Below are 13,608 nucleotides of genomic sequence, written 5' to 3'. Positions count from 1 at the left end.
GTTGATGAAATTTTAACCCGAACATAACAGATGAGCATTATTTGTAATTCAACGGTACAACAGTGTAAGACTACCCTTTCAGATATACTTACATTGTGATTTCTGCAATGTGGTGCATAAATTGTCAAGTAAATGAGACGCATCTTTGCTTCCACTGATTCACTTGCAAAGTGTTGAGTAAAATTATTTCGTTGTAGACCTCCTTTGAGTGTTTTTATTATCACTGCGACACACATAGTCCCCAGTTGGTAACATTGATTTCAAGGCCTTCCCAGATGAGAGACTGGTTGTTCTAAGACATTTATCGATTGTAAATTTTGTCTGCAATTTGGAAATTATATTCTATGCATAACGGCCATAACTCCCATGAAAATTCATATATTTTTGATGTTGATGAAATTTTAACCCGAACATAACAAATGAGCACTGTCTGTAGCTGGTCTTCTCTTGGAAGAGCCCCGCTTCTCACATGGACAACTGTATGTTAGCTGCTCAAGAGTGGGCAGCAAAAAAAACCTATTTGCATATGATCCACAAGGGAAAACAAGGAACATTGTTTACAACGAGGTGTTATAATCACAACAGCAACAAAGTATGTACATGATCACCTTCTTTTACGAAACTTCATTGACTTTCATATATTTATATTGATATACATATATATACGTGTGTTTGGGTGCGTGTGTGTGTGTATATATATATCTGTATACATAAAGATGAGAATGTGTGTCTGTCTGTCTGTCTGTCTGTGTGTCTGTCTGTCTGTATGTCTGTGTGAATCCCTAAAACTCGAGAACTACACAACTCTCTTTTACAAACCCAGTGAAAATACATATATTTCATATGTCAAAGAAATTCAAGCAATACATATAACACCAAAGTTAAAAACATTCCCAACAATTCCACAACCCCCAACCTCCAGAGCTATTGAAGAAACTGTTATCATCAACTGACCAAGATTCCTAACATTTGCAAAACAAAATTAGACAATACGACGCTGTACTACAGATGACATCATTTAGAACCACAAGAGATTTAACTGAGGCAGCATTCATCCAAACTTTCAAGATCCAACCTCAGATTTATCATCGCATTGTCTCTCTACTACCTCTGTCAAATGAATCACCAAAATTGGCCTTTCATTATTTATAATCTGTACCTGTTTGTTTGGTCATGAAATAAAATACACAAAACGTGTTTCTGAATTACGTGTATTTACTTTATATACATATGAGTTGAAAACTTTCTTCTAGCAGTCCACTTAATATCTATGTTCCATGCTGGCATGGATTGGAGAGTTATTAATGTAGAAATATGGTATCGTAGCTACTAACAGTTGAGGGTTGCGTAGTCTAGACGGCGTTTTTAGATTTCATTATTCTCTTTAACCCGAGCAACGCCGGGTATTTCTGCTAGTATAATAATATAAATAATATATAAATATAAGCATATCTTCATACATATATGTACATACCTACAGATATATGTATATATACATGCATATATGGGTACAGGACATAAAAAAACGTTAAACACAATATATATATATATATATATATATATATATATATATATATATATATATATATATATATATATATATATATGTATGTATACATACATACATACACACGTACACACAAACACATATATTATTAAGATTCAGTGTAATTAGGTACATAAACTGAGGAACCTTGCTGGTTCGGTATAATCTGCACACCTCAACAATAATATTTCAATACTGAATATCAAGACTTTGTGTAGGAGTATTTGTACCCAATATTCCTGTCATATGTGTAGACAACGCAACCCAGCTAAGTGAAGATACCCGCCCTTGGTAATTCAGACATGTACATTTTATAAAGCTGCCTTCTATTGTATTTCCGAAGTGTAGATTCCAAGTTAGGTGAACAGAATATAAATAAGTAACAATGATGTACAGGTGTCAATTCATTACGGAAGTTTCAAGCGGCTCCTTTTAACTGATTAATGAAAAAATTACATTAATTTGAAATAAACTGTTGTCGTCAGATGAGTGCATAGACTTCAAACATAAAGAATAAACCATTTTTTAAAACAAATTTATATCAATAAGGAAAACTAGAATATTTACATTGTTTCCTTTTGTTATATTTGTGGCAGAGTGAGTTAATTTACTAGACTCCCAATGTTCTGGGACCATATATCAAGCTTTATCTACATAAAGGGGTAGGATGCAAGGTTGGGATTAAGAGAATGTCTGATGGGTAAGGAATGGTAACTGGAAGAAAGAAGGGTGGGCAATACTTATTTAGATTATAAATTAAAGGGGAATATAATAAAAAAACAAAAGAACTAGGTAATATAAACTTTAGGGGTGGAAATGAAAATTGAAGGATATGGGAGGTAGTAATTTAAAACTTAGCAAACAATATTGAATTGAAAAAAATTCAATCAATATATAGAATAAGGGTAAAAATTAAACTTAAAACGTAATAATGGGACACCTTAATATATAACAAAAATTAATAGAAATTTTCTAAGCATATTGCTTTGAAGGTCATGTTAAAGACATTCTAAAATGAATGCATAACGGAATTATATTATCATATGGGTAGAAGTACATAGTATATTTTAAAGCAATAAAAAGAACATATTTTAAGGCAATAAAACGAATTCTTTTCTTCATTACGGGTGGATAAGTATAAGATAATGTGAAATATGGTATCGAATATAAGAGGTAATTGAATTAGAGGTACACTAAACGTATAAAAGAGTACATTCTGAAGCAATACCTAAACCGATTTGGGCATGTAAACATTTAATGAATATTGCATGATTAAAAAATATACTGAAATAAGGATACCCATATCCAATAAATTATATAAAAAGACCTTGTAAAAATTAAATTTATAAATTACAAACGCTAGTAAAGTTTATGAAAGATATACATATGTACAAAAATATCAAATATAGATATAAAAAATTTATAAAATATAATGTGTAATTATAAATCTAATGTATAGTATTGTCTTGTACAGTGAGTTTTATGAAGAGAAATTATAAACACTTTATAAGATATAGAAGCTACACGAATGTATAAGAGGGTTTATAAATACATAAATTTTATAATATAAAATATGAAAAAGATAACAATTTTTTAAAACAATTTTATAAGATATTTCTTTACAAAATGATATAAAATGTATAACATAAAAGTAAGGATAAGTCAAAATGAAATACAATAATCAAACAAAGATTATTTTATAAATTAAGATATAAGTTATATTGGTATAATGTAAGAAAGCTTAGATACGTTATTGTTATAAATAACATATAAAATAAAAATATATGTATCAAACATATAATTTAAAAAATTAAAATAATGATACATTTGGAAATGGACTTATAAAAATATTTCTTAAATACATCAAATACACTGATCTGTATAGAAGAATAACAGATCCTAGGGGCTATACCACGTATTTAGGTGAGGTGCAAGATTTAGGAATACATTGTAAATTTATATGGTATACTAACTATGAGGGAAGATAATTCCAAGACTGAAGGTGTAAATATATAATATAATTATTGAAAGATTACAGATCAAAGGGGTTAAGGGTTATTAGAAAGCAATATTTCATAGATTTCGAGATAATAGAGGGTATGCTATGAATGATATGACACCCCTTATGACTCGTGCTACCAAATCATAGTATGATATACTTATTATTATCTGCTTCTAAAGTATTCAAAGGTACAGATAATCCTATGAACATATGATATTCTAAGATCTAATTTCTTATTAATTAGGTTTCGTTTATCTCTCTATTAGAATATTTTATATATCTCCATACAACATAGTACACATCCATGCTGGCTATTTGTGTATGGCTGAGCTCAGCCATACACAAATAGCCGGTATGTATGTGAACTACCTTGTATGGGGATATATTTATGAACTATGTTGCATTGTATGGAGATATATTTCTATATGGCGGACCTCAGCCATGCTCAAATATGTGTATAGCCAGTATGGATGTGAACTTTTATGGTGGTAGGCACAATTAATTAAAGTTGGTATAAAAGTGGCCTGTTAGAAAAATGTAAAAGGAAGGCAAAGCTCCTTAAATTTGAAAATATGTCTTTGACTTACATGTGGAAAGACACGTAAATCCAAATTAAATTATTTTCTTTGGGTTGGATGCGGGCATTGTATGTTCAGAAAAAGTTACAAAATCTATTCTCAAAAATTGAACGAAAGCACGAAAATTTGAATTTCGGTATTGATGTGTGTAGTGTATACTGCAACAATTATTTTATATCTGCTTTAATGAACACATTAAGTAACATGTGACGTTAATGTATTCATTAATGAAACAATCAGTAAAACATTCAACTAATTAACAGAATGCCAAAGAGAAAAAGATCCACCCATTTTTGAATAATTCATTTTGCAAGGAAAATTTGTGATTGTAAATGTTGAATTAATGTAAAGAATTAAGCCAACTTAATTAACTTATTCAATTTAAACAATTGATCACGTTTACTTAGAACTATATAAAGAGCCTCTATTAAGACGTTTCTCAAACTTGTCCTTGTTTCACAAGACAACCATCACCTATCTCGAAGAGACTGAGGAAAGAAAAACCAACTGACCATCATGTTGTACAAATTGTTGCTAGTAATAGTAGCTATATCATGTGTGAACAGCTGTAAGTAAATGAGTTTGTTATACTTTGTCTATTTCGCGTCGTTTTCCTTCTTAATTATTTAGTTTATCAATAATTGATTCATACAGTTCATCTCTAACTAAATGTCGTCTGTGCGTGTGTGTATCTGGGTTCCTATGTGAGAGCGCGTATGTGTGTGTGGCGTTCGTGTGTGCGCGTGTGCGTATTTGTGCTCTCTCTCTCTCTCTCTCTTTGTCCCTCCTTTTTATTCTCTGTATATATATATATATATATATATATATATATATATATATATATATATATATATATATATATATATATATATATATATCTAAACAATTGCAACGCGGAAGGTGTTTATAAGCCATTTAAGAAACACACAAAAACTGTCAGTTTGTTTTGAACATTTAAATTTAATTTGCTAAAATATTATCCACGCTTTGAGATCGCGACCTGTTCACTGACAAAATTGCATGAACAGGCCGCGGTCTCAAAGCGACAAAAATATTTTGGCAAATCAAATGTAAATGTTCAAGCGAATCTAACGGTGAAATTGTTTTCGTTCCAGCACACGATCTCAGATTTATATATATATACATATATATATATTTATATATATATAAATTTATATATATATATATATATATATATATATATATATATATATATATATATATATATATATATATATATATATATATATATAATCATAAATATATAGGGATTGACAGTAACCTGCTTCTCCAACATACTGAGAATTCAGAAATAGCAGCCAAAGAACTACTGATTCCAAAACTACAAATTATTACTCTAAATTGATAGCGATATTTTTTGATACACACAGAACAAAAAACAGTAGAGATAAATTTCTTAACGTCTTCCTCACGTGGTATTGATGTCGCATGGTCAAAATTAAGGTGAGTTATTTAGACATTAACAAATTTATTAGAATATTTAGCTGAAGATCAGAATAGAGTATTCTTTACTCTTAACTGTGAAACGATCGTACTAAATTAACAAAAGGCGGTGGATTTTTTACTCTTCTCTACTGTTTTTTGTTCTGTGTGTATCAAAAAATATCGCTATCAATTTAGAGTAATAATTTGTAGTTTTGGAATCAGTAGTTCTTTGGCTGCTATTTCTGAATTCTCAGTATGTTGGAGAAGCAGGTTACTGTCAATCCCTATATATTTATGATTATAAATGATTTTTACCGAAAAGGTTTTTTCATACTGAGCTACCCGGCAAAATTGTTAATTATTAATTTTATTACTAATTGACGATTCCCTGCCCTGCATATATATATATATATATATATATATATATATATATATATATATATATATATATATATATATATATGTATATATATATATATATATATATATACATATATATATACATATATATGTCTATATATACATACATACATACATATATATATATATATATATATATATATATATATATATATATACATATATATATATATATATATATATATATATATATATATATATATATATATATATATATATATATATATATATATATATATATATATATATATAGGTGAGAAAATTGGTATGTGAAAGCACGTGGTTGGATGTATAAAAGATAAACAAGAGTGAAAAAACTACAGAAGTCTTGTGTTACATGGTTAAAGTATATATTTAAAATATGTCAGAAAAATTTTTCTGACATATTTTAAATATATACTTTAACCATGTAACACAAGCCTTCTGTAGTTTTTTCACTCTTGTTTATCTTATATATATATATATATATATATATATATATTTATATATATAATTTTTCAAAGTAAACTCTGTAATCGTTACCAATATAGCATGAGATTTCACCTCAAAAAATCTAAATTAGATTCCTTAAGGATCGTTCTCCTTGTTTATTTTTATATTTATATATATATATATATATATATATATATATATATATATATATATATATATATATATATATACATATATATATATTTGGCACTATGCAGTGTCGTCCCGTTCTGGCATTGGTGTAGCTTTCAATGCCAAAATTTGGCACAATTCCTTCCAGGATCTTCCAGATGTATATTACTGCATACCTCTCCCGCCTTCTCTCCAGAGAGTAGAGTCTCAGCTGTTTCAACCTATCCCAGTAGCTGAGCAGTTGCAAAGAATCAATCTTCTTTGTGAATCTTCTCTGGATTGCTTCAAGGTCCGCTGTTAATTTCACACTGGTGGGTGACCATACCTGCGAGCAGTAATCCAGGCGGCTGAGGACGAATATCTTCCAGAGGACCATCATGCTTTCCTTATCTCTGTTTCTGAATGTCGTCTGCACTTTGTCGCCATCCTGGTAATGTGCACTTGAAAAGAGGTATCATCACTCATGACGATACCCAGGTCTCTCACTGATATATACTTATATAAATAAATTCAAATTCTTTTACTTCCGACATATGTTTCGAAGAAAACATTGGTATTATTCTTAAGGAATAAATTGTGTAAAATAATGTAATCTTCTCGCCAGGGAAGGAAAGAGAATCAAACTCATGGACTTAGAGTAGCATTTTCCAACACAAAAAATCTTTCGCAAATTATATCTTCTCATAATATCAACCTGTTAAATAAGAATCAATTTAATGAGAGTTCCAGCATCAATTTAGTTAATACCAACCTTTCCCCTAATAACAATAAGAAAGTTTTGGTCTCTGAAGTCAACCCCAACAGAATTAGATTTATGTCTAATAATTCTTAGATTACGACTTCTATATATCGTTGTAAAATTATTTCCGATACCGATGTCTATTTTTATATAGGTGCTTCTTCTTCTCAGATATCTAAAAGAATTTCCAATCATTATTTTACATTTAGTAAACGCAATAGCACAGAACTTAGTAAATTGATTTGGTATCTTAAAGATAATAAGAAGAAATTTAATTTAGATTGGTTCATGCTGTCAATTTCTTTCCCCTACGACGAAGGTAAAGAATTCTGTAACATTTGTAATTTTAAACTGTTCCACATTCTCTTTTCTAAGAATTCCCCTTGTAAACACGTTTATTGAGCGTTCTCACCGATGTAAACATTGGCAGAAACACACCTTTAGCTCATATAGGTGATTTCTGCCAATCTATATAGTTTGAGAATTTAGTTCTTCTCTCATTCTACTTCCAATAGAGATATCTATTTCCAAGCCTTTGAACATTTATTTAACTCATATATTACTCTATATTTCTCCTTTATTAGTTCTCTCCTCATTAATTTCTTTACATCTTCTCTTTATATGCACTACCTTTGACGTCATATATTCTAACGGTGTTTTAAAATACTCAATAGCGTCCTGTTCATCATTTACACAGTCATCACATTTGTTAAAATGGCTTATTGTTGAGTTTGATTCTCTTTCTTTCCCTGATGAGAAGATTACATTATTTTACACCATTAATTCATTTGGAATAATACCAATGTTGTCAACGAAACATATATCGGAAGTAAAAGAATTTGAATAACACCTGCGTTTAACTCCATTTATTTATTTATACTATACAAATTACTGAACATTAACCCGGAGTTTCTGCCTTTGAACAGGTTGCTACATCCTTGTTACGTGCGTGAATTTTGCTAACCTGGTAAATGTTTATTGAATTTTCCACGTTAACTGTAAACAAAAGAAAATTCACTCAACCATTTACATATACTTCAACTAGATTATACACATATAAATGTATATATATATATATATATATATGTGTGTGTGTGTGTGTGTGTGTGTGCGTGTGTGTGTGTGTGTATGTATATATGTGTATGTATATATATATGTGTATATATATATATGTGTGTGTGTGTGTATGTATATCTATCTATCTATCTATCTATCTATCTATCTATCTATCTATCTATCTACCTATCTATCTATATATATATTTATATATATATATACATGTATGTATATATATATATGTGTGTGTATATATATATAGTGAAGGCGCATGACTCAGTGGTTAGAGCGTCGAGCTTACGATAGTGAGGTTGTGAGTACGAAACACTGACCGGGCTGCGTGTTGTTTTCTTGAGCAAGACACTTTATTTCACGTTGCTCCAGTTCGCTCAGCTGTTGAAATGAGTTGCGATGTCACAGGTACCAAGCTGTATCGGCCTTTGCCTTTCATTTGATATCATCGGTTGCGTGGAAAGGGAAGGCATGGGCGACTGCTGGTCTTCCATAAACAACCTTGCCCGGACTTGTACCTGGGAGGGTAACTTTCTAGGTGCAATCCTAAGGTCAGTCATGACCGAAGGAGGTCTCAGTGTATGTATGTGTATATATGTATGTATATATATATATATATATATATATATATATATATATATATATATATATATATATATATATATATATATATATATATATATATATATATATATATACATATATATATATGTGTGTGTGTGTGTGTATGTGTGTGTGTGTGTGTGTATGTATATATATATTTATGTGTGTGTGTGTGTGTATGTATATATATGTGTATGTATATATATGTGTGTATATATGTGTATGTATGTATATATATATGTGTGGATGTATATATATATATATGTGTGTGTATATATATGCGTATATATATATATATATATATATATATATATATATATATATATATATATATATATATATATATATATATATATATATATATATATTCTCACGGTATCGACTAGAATCTCAGATGTTGCTATACATTGTTGGACACTGTGCTTCGCATTGTTTTAGCTTTCGAACGATGCCACGGGCTAGGCGAGATAGACCAACATTCCACCTGATGGAAAAGCTAGTCCATTGCGGGGCTCCCATTTACAGCTGTGTGAACTTGAATATATTGAAATGTATGTTCATATTAAACGCTTGAGAAAAGTTCGTAGATCTCGTATCACCACATGAATCTATTATCCATAACATCTCTTGCTCTTAATGAAGATCTAAACACGATGTTTCCTCAAACTATCTGTAACCTATGTTAGTTGAAAAGTCACAGCTTCACAACCTATTATCACAAGGATCTTCTAATAAATGTTGTGCTGGCAAGATTTTAACAACCAGCCGACTGGGCTTTAACCGCAGATTCTGTCTAAAAAGTTTTCGAATTCGGCAACAGTTTATCAACTACCATTGAAAAATCAAAGCGAGAAATGAAATTGAATCAAATTAATTATGAAACTAATACTTTCATCATCGAATACTTTTGTTTTTTAATAACTTCCTGTTTGATTATACATACCTAGATTAGATATGGACATAGATGCTAATGTATCGATTAATTGATTTCCTGATATTGATGGATACGACTGAAAGTTTTTTACTTATAAACTACTCTATAATGACTGGGGTGTGTTTTATCAGCGAGATTGTTTTGATTATAAAGTGAAACAATCACGCGTTAAAGAATATTTATAAATCATTGAATATTTTAAAGGACCAGAGCATGAACAATATCCGTTAGGCAGATGATACAGCATCCATACCAGCATCACAGAAGAATATAGTAACTATTCTTTTTCTTGTGACGTACTCATAACCAAACTCGTCTTGCGATCGATTACAACGTTTGTTATAAATGTGTGTGCATGTGTGTGACTCTGTGTGCGTGTGTGTCTGTGCGTGTGTGTGTGTGTGTGTGTGTGTGTGTGTGTGTGTGTGTGTGTATGAACGCATGTATTTGTTTATATATCAAGAATATATAATATATCTATAATATTCATTTTACAATTCATATCTCCGTAGTAGATGATTGAAATAATTCTAAATTGTTGCTCTTCTTTGCAGACAGATGTATATACAAAGGAATACAAAGGGAAGGACGATTTAAGATCGACTGCAACACGTGTGTATGTGATGGATATGGCAACGCTCGTTGTACATATAAACGCTGTGACTATGGGCAGCGATTTTGTATTTATAATGGTAAGCGTTACGACATAGGAGATGAGTTCAAACAATCCTGTGAAACATGTAAATGCCATCGCGATCGTCAGGTACGATGTGACGGAAAACAGTGTATTACACAATGTACTTACAACGGAAAGGTGTACCAAGAAGGTGAAATATTCCAAGACAACTGTAATACCTGTAGATGTCATTCTGGCCGTATGCAATGTACCTATAGGGTGTGTCAATGCCAATATAATGGTATAACCTACAAGGTTGGAGCGAGTTTCAAAGATGGCTGTAAGTATTGCACCTGTCAAACTACAGGAACAGTGCAGTGTAAAAGCGATAGATGTGGTTGTTATTATAAAAATGCACGATATGGAGAGGGTCAAAATTTCGTTGATGCTTGCAACACTTGCCGTTGTATAAACGGTCAAGTAGATTGTACAACAAGAGTCTGTCAATGTTCATATCGAGGAGGAACCTATAATATTGGCCAAAGATTTGGTGAATGTGACGAATGTCAATGTTTATCTAGTGGTAGAGTCCAGTGTTCTAACAAGCCATGTAAATGCATTTATAACGGAAATACCTACCGAATTGGTCAAAGATTTACAAGCGGCTGCAATACATGTACTTGTCAATATAATGGTATGGTTAGCTGTACTAAATCGGGATGTTCTTGCTATGACAACGGCAGGAGGTATGACATTGGTTCTGTATGGTATAAGGATTGCAATAAATGCCAGTGCACTTCTGCTGGGAAAGTGGATTGTGAACAGCGAATATGCACGAAATTCTGTATACACAAAGGAAAAACTTATCCTCTTGGCCGAACATTTAACGATGACTGCAATACCTGTACATGCGGACAGCAAGGTCTAGTAATCTGCACTACAAGATACTGCCCTCCACAAAAAACATGCCAATATAAGGGAAGATCTTACAATGAAGGACAGACATTCGTATCTCAAGACGGATGCAACGTTTGCCGATGTTCAAATGGGAATGCTGTGTGTACCAACAAGGATTGTTATAAACCGGTGAGTAAAGTGTTTTACTAGTGTTTTACTATCCTTAATCTAGTCAAATCTGTTTCATTCGTCACATTATCCAAAGAAAATAACGAACCAAAAATACTGGATTATGTTCAACAATTCATATTATAAAATCTGTATTGTTATCGGTCTGTTATATGCACACAGCACCTGTCAATCGGTTTCGAACTCCAATGAATTAGTTCACTTTATTGACATTCCTAATGTTTTGAAGAACAGTAATGTTTTCGTCATAGTCGATATGAGATCTTGCACGTTCAAGAATTGATATATCTTCTGTTATTGAACGTTATTGACATTTTACTCAAATCAACTTCACCTTTTCCCGAAACATTAGGATACAGATTTACGAATTTTACTCAATATATAGTCTTACATTGCAGAATATATTTCATGAGAGTGTAAACTGAGCTTTTAAATCTCCAACCTGGTGAATTATTAATATTTAGTCGTAAAACAATGCAATATTTTATCTGCTATAAACTTTTCAAAATAAAAATTTGACCTTATACTTTATTTTAATTATTCATTTAAAACAATCAATATTTATCATGTCCAATCAATGCATAATTAATTTCTTGTAAATTCTTTCTTTTCAGAGGCCTCGCTATGACACACACCGATATCCATACTGAAGATCAGAACAATTGTACATATAGCTTTTCTAATAAAACATATCTACCATAATCTTATTGTTAATCTTATCAAACTACCGATTTATTTTCAATATCTGAAATAGTTACGACGGAGAGCTGGCAGAATCGTTAGCACCCCGGGTAAAATGCTTAGGAGTATTCATCCGTCTTTACGTTATGAGTTCAAATTCCACCGAGGCCGACTTTACATTTCATCCTAAATAAAAATCAATAAAATAAGCACCAGTTGATCGAGGGGTCGATGTAACCGACTTGCCCCCCACTCCGAAATTGCTGACTATGTGTCAAAATTTGAAACCAGTATTTGAAATTGCTGCGAGAAGCAAAATGACCTGCAATTTTGAGTGGAGGGACATAGTCAATGCCATAGAATACAGTACTTAGAGCAGTACTTTTATTTAACTGACCCCAGAAATATGAAAGGCGAAGTCAGTCGCGGTGGGATTTGAACATAGCAGGCTAGAAGGAGTACACAAGGATCTCTCTGTTTTCTTTTCTTTTGCTAGTACTCTGACATTCAGTCAGTTGGCCGACTTACAAATTTCACAAATAAATAAATATAATGGTTTTTAATTTAGGCATAAAGTTAACAATTTTAACGGGGGTGGGGTATGTCGATAACACCGGCCCTACTACTTTATTTTATGAACTCGTTGAGGCATGAAAGCAAAACATGACCTCGGTAGCATTTGAACATAGGACGTCGCAAGCCTCTCTATAGTAAAAGCACTAACACTTCTACCTGCTCATCACCTAAAAAAACAGAAAACGAATGCTAGAAATAGATAAATACATGATAAATAAATAAAAAAAGTTAATGCAAATTTATTTGTTGGCTACTGAAAGAAATTTATTTGGAATGTTAAGAAAATTTCGAATCAGGAACAAACGTAGTACGGAAAAGCAACATCCAGAGCCATAGCTACAAGAAGAGGGAAACACTGATCAGAATGAGCAACATCGATGAAGCTGGAAATGTATTGCTCTAGATTCACTTGGAAATCACAAAGGTTGTGAATAAGAGGTGGAGCTTAATCGCGTTTTCACACACACACACACACACACACACACACACACACACACACACACACACACACACACACACACACACACACACACACACACACACCAACGTACGCGCACTCACACATTCGCATTCATATTTACATTCACGCACATGTATATATGTATGCATGGATATGTTTGTGTGTAAAGCAGTAGTAGTAGTAACTTCATACGTCGAGTGCAAAGGAGCAAGTACTCAAAATATAATCAATAGAGTGAATATTTTTTGTC

At 31.5% G+C, this 13,608-nt stretch overlaps 1 protein-coding gene across 1 annotated transcript; it reads left to right on the top strand.

Moving 5' to 3' along the window:
• Positions 1-4,537: 4,537 nt before the first annotated feature.
• LOC149136176 (uncharacterized) lies at positions 4,538-12,343 on the top strand. The gene is made up of 3 exons (XM_089351087.1): positions 4,538-4,694; positions 10,494-11,641; positions 12,256-12,343. The coding sequence occupies exons 1-3, from the start codon at positions 4,643-4,645 to the stop codon at positions 12,289-12,291; spliced, it is 1,236 nt and encodes a 411-aa protein (XP_089207213.1). The 5' UTR covers positions 4,538-4,642; the 3' UTR covers positions 12,292-12,343.
• The last annotated feature ends 1,265 nt before the right edge of the window (positions 12,344-13,608 follow it).

This window comes from Octopus bimaculoides, chromosome 4 (genome assembly GCF_046866305.1).
Source record: "Octopus bimaculoides isolate indiv1 chromosome 4, ASM4686630v1, whole genome shotgun sequence".
NCBI lineage: Eukaryota > Metazoa > Mollusca > Cephalopoda > Octopoda > Octopodidae > Octopus > Octopus bimaculoides.
This window is presented reverse-complemented; position numbering and strand designations above follow the sequence as displayed.

Excerpts from the sequence above, each read along its gene's own strand:
- LOC149136176 (XM_089351087.1), top strand. The coding sequence starts at position 4,643 with ATGTTGTACAAATTGTTGCTAGTAATAGTAGCTATATCATGTGTGAAC. Across the intron at positions 4,695-10,493 it reads TATATCATGTGTGAACAGCT|ACAGATGTATATACAAAGGA; the intron begins GTAAGTAAATGA and ends TCTTCTTTGCAG. Across the intron at positions 11,642-12,255 it reads ACAAGGATTGTTATAAACCG|AGGCCTCGCTATGACACACA; the intron begins GTGAGTAAAGTG and ends CTTTCTTTTCAG.